General features: G+C 33.3%; 1 protein-coding gene across 9 annotated transcripts in view; it reads left to right on the top strand.

Annotated features, from left to right (window-relative positions):
- Positions 1-11,668, top strand: part of DIAPH2 (diaphanous related formin 2) — a 914,924-nt gene that overhangs the window by 463,809 nt on the left and 439,447 nt on the right. For all 9 annotated transcript variants that reach the window (XM_017548566.2, XM_017548564.2, XM_037745740.1 and 6 more), the window contains one exon: positions 59-188. In XM_017548566.2, coding sequence (XP_017404055.1) covers positions 59-188 — 130 coding nt within the window. The remainder of the gene's footprint in view (positions 1-58; positions 189-11,668) is intronic.

Here is an 11,668-nt window from a genome sequence, read left to right as displayed (position 1 = left end):
AAAAAAAGTATATATTTACTAAGAAATTACTAAAAAATGTGTTATTGTTTTCTTCCAGATCAGAGATACTAAATCAGCAGATCAGAAAACAACCCTTTTGCATTTTATTGCTGATATTTGTGAGGAAAAATATCGAGATATCCTAAAATTTCCTGAAGAACTGGAACATGTAGAAAGTGCAAGCAAAGGTAATTGATTTATAACTGCTTTATTTCTTGCCTATGGGATTTAAATGGAAAGATGAAAGGATCTGTAAATATTATTCATAAAAGTATTTTTTATTTATTTACTAATATAATAAAAGCAGGAAAATAGTTTCCATTAGCTTATATTTGACAGCATACTACATTTTAATAACATATTTTGTCTTACATCATTTTTTTTACCACTGCTACATTATTAAAGCTTTCATTTCTCTGATTAGATAATATGTTTGTACTTTCATCTGATAAACATTTAAGTGGATATTGTTTGCAAAGGATCCATACTATAGGGCTCTTGGTTATATGACAGTGATTGTGAGAGCTTTTGCTTGAGTGTGGTTAAAATATAGTAGATGAGAAAAAATGTGTGTATATATACATACACACAAATGCGTTATAAAATAAGAATGCATGTGAGAAATGATGCTGGAAAATATAATGTCCTATAGTTGAGGTGAGGAGGAAAGTACTTTTGAATGGGTAGATAAGGGAAGGCTTCATGGAAGAGATCAAAGATGAAATAGGAGGTTAGGATTTTACAAACATGGAAAAGAGGTTGAGAAACGTACATGAAGAGATGTTGTATATGTTGTTTCCAGAGAGAAAATAACATGAGCAAGGCAAGGTGGCAGAATGTTTTAGGGCAGGTGAAGGGAATGGTTGACTCTAAGGCTGAAGCAGTAAGGCGTGTATCTCTGAGACTCAGTGTCAGGCTAAGGAGTCTAATCTTGATGTGGTAAGCAGTACAACATCATTGAAGGGATAGAATGGGCAAGCTGTGGCTCCTGTGAGGAACAGGATGTGGGAAACAAAAATGTCTGTGAGATTTTAATTCAGGGTAATTAGCTTTGTCCGTTAGTAAGTATTACATACATTTCCAAGAGGTTGAAAAGTTAAAGAAAGGAAGATCAAGGAAACATTTGCTAAAGATGAGATTATGTGTGTGAAGAAGTGCATTTTCCCTTTTAGATAAGTGAAGTACACCATAAATCTTATACTTGAAATTGCACTGAAGTGATTTCATTCTGTAACTCTGAGGACTTTTGGTAAGGACTATGTTTCTCGAGTTTAATACGAGCCATATAAACCTGTTAACTTTCCTTTTAAGTTAAAAATAGTGAGTATATAAAACCCAAAATATTCTTTGAATAACATTGCACAGTGGTCATCTCAGCCGGTCTGGTATTGTCAATCAAATCCTCACCACATTCCTTTGATTTTATCGAGTTTGTATCATTTTGTTGTCCAAGGAGCAAAATAACACAGGAAGATAAACTATGATTATATTGTATTATTTATTTTCTTTCACTGTTTTCAAAAAATGGTATGATATGATGGGAAATTACACAAATTATAACTGTAATGGCAACTTTCTGGTAATAGCTCTTCTAAAGAATTTCTCCTTTGATTTAAAAATACAGCTTTCTGACTAGAAGCATATTTACTAACATGTAGCTAATGTGGAGTAATAGAAACATTTTAAGCATTTGTATTATAATTTGAAAATATATACATAGCACAAAAAAGGCCAGTCCTTAAATTAGCTTATTTTGTTGCTATTAATACTTTTTGATTGCCTTCTACCAGAATTTTTTTCTAAATTTTCTTTGTTCAATATGTATAATCAAATTTTATGGCATTTTGGAAAGAAGTATATCAATAATGTGTTCAAGCATAATGTTCTGTGAATTTTGTATTCATAATTTTTAATTCTTATATTGAGGATAGTTTACATGAATATATATCTGATAAATATAATTTTTAGTCAAAATAATCGGGAACAACTGAAATAAAATCTGGAATGAAGCTTGTATCAGCTTTGATTATTAAGTCTAAATACCTGTTGAGTGATATATGTGTTGTGGTAGTGTCTGTGTATTTATAAATATATTACATATACTTATATGTAATATATTACATACTTATATGTGTATTACATACTTATATAGTAATATTACTATAGTAATACTATAATATGGTATAGTATATATAGTATACTATAATATATATTATAGTAATATATATTATAGTAATATTATATATATAGTATATATATTTTATATATATAGTATATAGTAGTAATATAGTAATACTATATAGTAATGTAGTATTACTATAGTAATATTACTATATATTAATATTATATGAATATAGTAATATAGTAATACTATATTACTATATAGTGTTACTATATTACTACTATAGTAATACTATATAGTAATATTATATAGTAATATTACATAGTAATATATATACTATATATAACTATATAATATTACTATAGTAATACTACTATAGTATTATTAATAGTAGTAATACTGCTATAGTAATATTCCAATATTATAATATTACTATGTTATAGTAGTATTGCTATATTATAGTAATATTACTATAGCAATATAGTAATATATTGCATATATACTTATATGTAATATATTTACTATATATTAATATATATCACACACATATATCACTCAACAGGTATTTATATGTGATGTAGCAGTTTCACTATTAGGTATTTATCCAAAGAAAAGGAAATCAGTATATCAAAGGGATACCTGTATTCCCATGTTTATTATAACACTGTTCACCATAGTAACTGTTCACAATTGTAACACTGTTCACAATAGCTAAGATATGAAATCAGCCTAGGTGTCTATCAATGGATTAATGAATAAAGAAAATGTGGTATATATACACAACTGAATACTATTTATCTATAAAAAAGAAATAAATCCTGTCCCTTGAAGTAACATGGATGGAACTGGAGGTAATTAAGTGAAATGAGCCAGGCACAGGTAGACAAATATTGCATGTTCTTACTCATATGTAGGAGCTAAGAAGGTTGATCTCATGGACATAGAAAATAGTTTGGTGGTTACCACAGGCTGGGAAGGGTGAAGGGTAAGGGGCTGAAGAGTGGTTGGTTAATGTGTACGAACATATGTTAGGTGGAAAGAATAAGTTCTGACCTGATGCAACGGCTCACACCTATAATTTCAGCTAATTGTGAGGCTGAGGTGGGTGGATCACTTGAGGCCAGGAGTTTCATGCTACTTGCAGAGGCTGAGACAAGAGCATCCCTTGAGTCCAAGAGACTACAGTGTGCTATGATCGCACCACTGCACTCTAGCTTGAGTGACAGTGCAACACCCTGTCATAAAAAAAATTAAAGGAAGAATATGTTCTAATGTTTGATAACAGAGTAGATTGACTGTAGGTAGGAATGATATATTGTGTATTTCAGAATAGCTAGAAGAGAAGATTTGAAATGTTCCCAAATAAAGAAATGATAAATGTTCAAGGTGATGTATATCCTAAACACCCAAATTTAGTCATTATACATTCTATGCATATAGCAATATATCACATGTACCCCATAAGTGTGTACAAATATCGTGTGTCAAACAACTTTAAAAAATAACTATGGATATTTAACTATATATTTGTATATAGTATATATGTGTGTATATATATATATATATATATATATGTTTTATATAATTATAGAGAGAGGTATTCAATAATATTGTATACTTTAGCCACTACTGCTACTGACAAAAGTAGATTGTAGAGCTCAGCCTTTTGAGTTAGATACTATAACTTTCTTTTCTTTTCTTCCCCCCCCCACTTTTTTTTTTTTTGAGATGGAGTCTTGCTCTGTTCCCCAGTCTGAAGTGCAATGGCACAATCTCGGCTCACTGCAACATTCACCTCCCAGGTTCAAGCAATTCTCCTGCCTCAGCCTCCTGAGTAACTGGGATTACAGATGCACACCACCATGCCCAGCTAATTTTTGTATTTTTTTAGTATAGACGGGGTGTCATGGTGTTGGCCAGACTGCTCTCGAACTCCTGACCTTGTGATCTGCCCACCTTGGCCTCCCAAAGTGCTGGGATTACAGGTGTGAGCCACCACGCCTGGCCTGACACTATAACTTTCTAATCCTAGCTTGCTCTGCTACTTATTAGTTCTATAATTTGAGCCAATAATTTTACTTCCAAGATTTTGTTTTCTCATCTGTAAAATGCGAATGATAATAACAATAAGATTAAGTTAGTTAACGTAGGCAAAGCATCCAGTAAACTGCTTGACCCATAGTAAGTATGCAGCTGTTGCTGGACCATTATATTAGTAGTAGTAGTAATAGTACTGATATGCTACTAAGAATATTATAGTTGTTTCTTTTGTCTTAATAGAAGGGAACAATCATAAAGATATCTCATAGTTCCTCCAGTCTTAGTAAGTATGTATTATATTCAATTCTATTTGTTTGCTTCCTATTCCTGGGCTTTTTGTAAATCCTTTCATATATATTTTTCTTTATTTTATTTTTTATTTTTATTTTTTGTAATATCACCAACTTCCTTTTTCCAATCCATTTCAAGAGCAAAATCTCTCTGCTGTATTTTGATTATTCCTGATTTTGTGCGTTCTTCCTGCCAGTGTATTCAAAAGACTGTTGCCAAAAATCCTCTTCCTATCTCACTGTTTGGGCCTTAGCAATCCCTATTCTCAAATTATTTTGACTAGTTATTTTTCTTTCCCTGTAAAATTCAGACTGAGAATTCTCAACTCAAAAAGTTCTTAAGCACATTCTGCCTGCTTGCATCCCTCTTTCATTTCCTCCTAGTTCTCATTTCAGTATACCCAGACATATAGTCTCTTGAGCCATTTTTATTCCTTTATAATAATCCTGTCTCTGTGTACGATTTCATGCTGCATCCTCTGCCTGGAAATTTCACCTGCCCTGTGCTCTAAGACAACTGACTATCATTTGTCAAATCACTGTTCAGAATCTATTTCCTTTTTCTTCTTCTTTTTATTTATTTATTTTTTATTTTTTTACTAAGGCCTTAGGAGAAAATACTTTTTGTATTTAGTCTGCAGGAAGAAACAAAGCATTGTAAAAGGTCAAGCCAATTACCTCTTACTTATATTTAAACACTTTTCCTTGGTATTTGAGTCTAACTTGTCTTGTTTACTTAATGTACATTCCAGCCCTGTTAGAATCACATTCCATTACATTCAGGACTGTGTATAACATAGCAAAAAGCAAAAACAGGTCAACACTATATAATTCATTTTCTTTGATGATGGACTATCTCTTTGTAAAATGATCCCCCTTCTTTTCAAAAACAAAAAGAGTGCTTTTTTTAAAAACTGGAGTGATACAGATAAGACAAAACTGATTCAGTTAATGAATGAATTATATTGTTCATATTGAAAGAACAACTTGATTACTACCAATATATGTTTTCATACTTTTGTGTTATTAGAACCCACGTACCTACTTTGGTAGAGTAAGATCTTTTCTGTGTGGTATAGCAAATACCAAATTTATTTTAGTTTAGTACTGAAATTACAGGCATCAACATTACTGACAACGGGGAAAAAAAACACCTTGATGTGGAAGGCAAACAAAAAGAAAGAAGTATGTGGGTTCCATGGAAAAAATTATAATTAAGTTTATTCCTTGTAAAGCTAAGCTGCTAAAATTGTGTGCTTCTTGGGAGATACAAAACTATGGTATAAACTTGGCATATTTTTCTAGATTTCTGTAACTCAAAGATATTGGGGAAGACCACATCATTTTTACATTAAAATGGATATATAGTATGGAGTAAAATTCAAAATCCACATGAATTTTTAAAATAAAACAGATGACTTCAAAGAAATCTCCCGCTTGTAGCAGATACCTAAGGGAGTATTTACAGTCTTCTCTTCCATTAGGGGTACTTTGGTGGCAAAAGTTTATGAAGCATTGCCTGAAGAATTAGAGAACAGTCTTGTTTTGGGTTAGGTTTACTTATTTAGTTAGTTAGTTTGTTATTCAGCTAGTTAGTTAGTGTCTATTGCAGGAAAAAGGGAGGAAAGTAGGCAAGGCAAGGGAAGAGTGTGCATCCCTTCCTTCTAAACATTCTCATAGGCCTTATGAAGTTCATTTATTCAGAAGTAATAAATGTGACTTTATTACCAGTAAAGTTAATAAAATAACATTGCTCTGGTCATTTTATTCTTGGTTAAATTATAAATCTCCAGGTCATTTCATTGAAGTTTGGCATACCAATTAGTCTTTAGAGAAAGAAAATGGTTGTTATAGAGACTCTGACGCCTTTAAAACATTGAATTTTTTTTTTTGTGAACCACAATTATCTTTTCCCCAATGATTAATTTTAAACATCATATATGTGTGTATATGTACATATATATAAACTTACATCTAATAGATATAGTATACAATATTGCTGATTTATTAGACATCTTTGTTAAGTCTTTTTTTCCCCCCTGTGGCTATAACTTTAATTTTCAGCTTTGAGGATGTTTTTTACTGTTTGATTTAAAAAACACTCCTGTTTTATAGGTCAACTCCAGGTATTAAACCAAAGGGTTAGTAAAGTTTAATTAAAATAATTCTATTCACAAAGGGGAAATTATATTAATGTATTTGAAGGTACTAGTTTTCCTAAGGTTTGCATACATCTAAAATGGGTTTCACTTCGTTAAATTGGTGCCATCCTACAAGATAAAAGCTAGTTAAATTTGCTCTGAACAGTGTTAACTTTTTTTTATGAATTAAATACATTATTCTAATTTTAACGATCAACTGTACCTTTTGATATCTGCCATGTTTTGATATCTGCATTAATTACTGATTAGCTGTTTATCCCCTCTGACCTCTTCACAGGATTAACAAGGCAGTGTTATAGGCGAAAATCTATGGCTTTATTCCATAGTAGTATTTCTTTTTTATATAAACAAACAAAGTAAAATAATAGCAAAGTAAAAACGTTTGGGGGAAAAAACAAAAAAAGTCAAAACATTTTCAGAGACTCCACAGCTGCTTGAAGCTTTAGAGATTATCTTGTCCCTGCTAAAAGGGACCCAAGATGATATTTCATCCAAAGTTATTTTACAGTTGAAGAAACTGAGATGTAGAATGATGAAGGACTTGCCCGTGATCACACAGCTGGGTGGTAGAGTCCATGTACATTTGGAGACCTTGTCTAAAGTTATCACATATATTTCATCCACATTTTTACTTTCATTGTGGTCGAAAATATCCAACAAAGACTCATGCCCACATATTGGAAAACATATAGAAAGTAGATGCTGACCAAATAAAAAACTTACTGCAAGTGTAAATGCTACTTTCTCTGTAGTTGACCATAATCTCTCTCTAGCTCCATTTGAACAGAACTAACCACTCCTTCCTCTGTGTCACAGCAGCCCTTTAGCGTTATTGGTAATAGAGCATATACAACATTTGCACTTTTTATTTAATTATTTGCTTCTATCTGTACCTCCTATTGAGTTTCTTAGTGATAAGGACTGTATGCTATTTGTCCTTACAATCTCAGTTCTATCACAGAACCTCTTTCGGAGGGTCTCAATCTGTGTCCATACCACCCTGAATGCACCTGATATTGGAAGCTAAACAGGGTCCTGCCTGGACAGTCTTGGAAGGGACATAGAAGTGCTCAGTAAGTGCTTATTAAATTTAGTTAATTGCATATCATTTTTGTACAGCAGGCATATTTCAAAATAAGACACTGTGGGAAGTTGACAAATAGAGAGTAACAGTCTGAAAATTACTGTTTACTGTAAATTTCAGAGGAATACCAAGGTAAATTAGAATAAGTACAACACTGGTATTCAACAATATTTCCTAGTCCACACTTTGCTTCTTCAAGGGAAATAGTTAAAATTGGAAACAATTGAGTTAATAATGGAAAAGACCTAAACTTATGGATGCCACCAAACCACAAAGGTTTATGGTGAACGGTAAGGACCAAGTCACAGGGCCAAGTGCAGTGACTGTCTCAATGTAAAATGTAAATAACCACTGAAACATCTATACTTTATACTAATAGCTGAAAAAAAATTTTTCATATAGTCTACTATTAGTTTCAATAAAAAATCTTTGAGTTTTTAAATCTATTAAATAAAAATCTATGACACAAAATCCTACTGTTTTTAGAGCATTTAACTTATAGTGACTTACAGGACCTAAGATACAAGAAAGTGTTAAACTAAGGTTTCCTAACAGATTTAAACTTTGAGTTACAATCTAACTTTTTAGAAGCACAGAACGATATACCAATATGACAAAATGTCAGTAGAATTGACCTTCATTAAATCTTAGCAGTCTAAGTAAAATTGAATATATATATTACTACATTTTTTTTTTTTTTTTTTTTTTTTTTTTTTGCTTTTTTTTCTTGTTTTATTTTTTGTGGGTTGTTTATGGCTTTCTGCCACCTCCCCCTCCTGAGTTCAAGCAATTCTCCTCTCTCAGCCTCCCAAGTAGCTGGGGCTGCAGGTGCCTGCCACCACAACCAGCTGATTTTTGTATTTTTACCAGAGACAGGGTTTCACCATATTGGCCAGGCTGGTCTCAAACTCCTGATCTCAGGTGATCCGCCCGCCTCGGCCTCCCAAAGTGCTGGGATTACAGGCGTGAGCCACCGCACCCAGCCTTACTACATTATTTTAATAAAAATGTTGGGCTGGGTGCGGTGGCTCACGCCTGTAATCCCAGCACTTTGGGAGGCCGAGGCGGGCGGATCACCTGAGGTCAGGAGATCAAGACCATCCTGGCAAAGATGGTGGAATCTCTTCTCTACTGAAAAATTAGCTGAGCATGGTGGCGCACACCTGTAGTCCCAGCTACTTGGGAGGCTGAGGCAGGAGAATTGCTTGAACCCAGGAGGTGGAGATTGCAGTGATTCGAGATGGCGCCACCTCACTACAGCCTGAGCAACAGTGCAAGACTCCTTCTCAAAAAAAATAAAAAGTTATTTGTTCAACTTTCTTTGGATTTTTTTTTTTTCATATATAGGATTTCAAGTAACTTAAACAATTTTTGCTGAATTCATTGTATTTAGGGGAATATTGTTAGATTATAGGAAATCAAATACATATTTATCTACATAAATTTTCCAGTTTTTAAGACTTTTCTTCTTCACCGTCACCATGTCACTCCTAATTTTTTTAAACAAAATGAGAGGTCCAAAACATTCACAGAATTTTTTGTTTATTTTTATTTTTGGTAAGAACACTTAACATGAGACCTACCCTCTTAAATTTTTAAGTGTATAATACATTATTATTGACTATAGTTACAATGTTGTACAGCAGATCTCTAGAGCTTATTTGTCATTTAAGGAAGATGAATAAGCTCGAGAAAATGTATTTTTAATGTGAAATGTCAAAAGGACTTAGGAAAGAAAGTCATGTTTCCTTTTTGCTGTTCAGTAATCTAGTCATTACCAAACAATGTTTTCAATGCATAATATATAAACATTTCATAATTCATTTTCGTTTCTAGAGGAAACTATTGGTTGAAAACAGTATCTTTGGGTAGCAGTGAAAGAAAGCAGAGATCATGGCCATTTGGATTTGAGTGAATTCTTTCAACACAAATCAATGATTTGATAGACTTCTGTAGGTATTTGTCAGGGTTCCTCAGCTTTTGCATCTCAGAATCTACTTTTGCTAGGGAACTGTATATGTAGCTCATCTGTCTTACCCTCTTTGTCTCAGAGCACAGGCTTCTGTCCCTTTTCCCATCTGAAAAGCCTCCTCCTTGTCTCTGTCCTTCTGAGCCTCATGTATCTTTTTAAAGGCCCACTTTAAGTTCCACCGCTCTGTAAAAAGCTTCCCCAACTTTTCTACCTTTCAGTGGCTTCTCAGTTTCCTCCATAATACTTTGGACCTTTTAGCTGATCCTGTACTCTCTTGCACTACAGTATAAAGCTTTCTGTATTTATGGCTGCATACTGGCATGATGCTTTCTCAATTATGTATGATATCATTAGCCTGCTTTTTCAGGACAAAATCTGTGTCATAGTGTTACAGACAAAATCTGTGACACAGTGTCGGCATAGTAAATTCAGCTCAGTGAGTGCTTATTAAACATCATCCTGATCCTTGTTGCTTACTTTATTCAACCCTACAGTGAGATTTTCTGAGTGTTTGGAGTAACTAAAATATATTTGCAGATATTTAATTTCAACTTCTTGCCCATTAAACAAGTAGAAAACTAGGTCTTCAAAACATATTCTTTAAAAGTGATTGTTTAGAGCAAAAGAATCTATGATGTTAGAAATTGTTATAATATCATTATAATAGTTACTCTTAGGGTAGGTTCATGATTGGAATGGAATATGCAAGGGCTTCTGGAGTGCTGGTCATGTTCTGTTTCTTAATCTGGATCCTAGTTACATGGGTGTGTTTGGTTTCTGCAGATTCATTCAGCTGGTCACTTATTTGCACTTTTCTTAATATATGGTTTGCTTCAACAAAGTAGGTTTTAAAAGCCAGTCATTCCCATTTTTAATATGTGTAATATGAAAAGTGAGGATGGTACTACATTTTACTTCAGAAAGTCCTCTTGCTTTTACCAATGCTTAGTTACAGTGATCACATGCATTGTATAAGTGTAAATAGGCAGCTGCTGTCAGAGTTGTTCTGATGTTATCCTAAATAATTATTATTAGCAAGTTGTATGTCTCCTAAAGATTTTATCCAAACACCTTTTTTAGCCTAAGAGTGGATGAGTGCACTTTATTTTAAAAAAGAAGAAAGAAAAAGACCCACCAACCACATTATGTACCACGTGAAGATCATGGTAATCTGTATTATACTTGTCAATATTATGCTGTTTTATATGTCATTGAATCCTTGGCACATACTGAGCTAAAATAGTCACCAATAACCTGTCACTGCTGTCATTTTTATTATTTGATCTTTGCTTCAATGTCAGTAAATACAATATATGGGAATATTAGTCAGCTTTAGCTCATTGTGGATCCAAGCTTGTTAGTTAAAAAGTAAATATTCATATATCAAATGTTGTACTTTGACTTCTGAAGTAAAACACAGGGACATACTTGATACAAGACGTTTAAGTACTGATGTTGAGTGATATTGTCAAGGGGGAGATGTGAGAGTAAGGGAAGAAGGAAATGAAGAACTAGCTTTCTGCTGCCACAGCAGAATCATAAGAAAAGCTGGATCATACCCTGAGTGGAGACTCCCTTGTGTCACTGTGGAAATAGGTGGAACCCCAGGAATCAACTTGGTTACCATTATTGTAGTTTTCATCACCAACAACCCCTCTGATGTGTTCATCAATAAGGATGAGCCTGCTTAAGAGATGTCGGGCTTAGGGATTTGGGAGAATGCCAAACAGTATCAGAGCTACCTGAGCAACACCCTCTATTTTCCATGTTTTACACATTTTGAGTGTGATCTGAGCACAAGGACCAAGTCATGGGCAGTACCATTGCTGTTGTGATTTCTTGAAATTAACTGGCATCTTTTGCTGGAGTATGGATTCTACAGGTTGATGACACAAATTTAGCAAATATAACATTTCCTTCTGCCAAATTTATATGACTCAAACTCTTTAACAGTATTTTCATGTAAAACAGTCAGAAGGGAGGTGGCAGTCTTAGCCA

Source organism: Cebus imitator, unplaced genomic scaffold, assembly GCF_001604975.1.
Source record: "Cebus imitator isolate Cc_AM_T3 unplaced genomic scaffold, Cebus_imitator-1.0 Scaffold210, whole genome shotgun sequence".
Lineage (NCBI taxonomy): Eukaryota > Metazoa > Chordata > Mammalia > Primates > Cebidae > Cebus > Cebus imitator.
The sequence above is the reverse complement of the archived record's forward strand: the minus strand, read 5'-3'. Positions and strand labels throughout refer to the sequence as shown.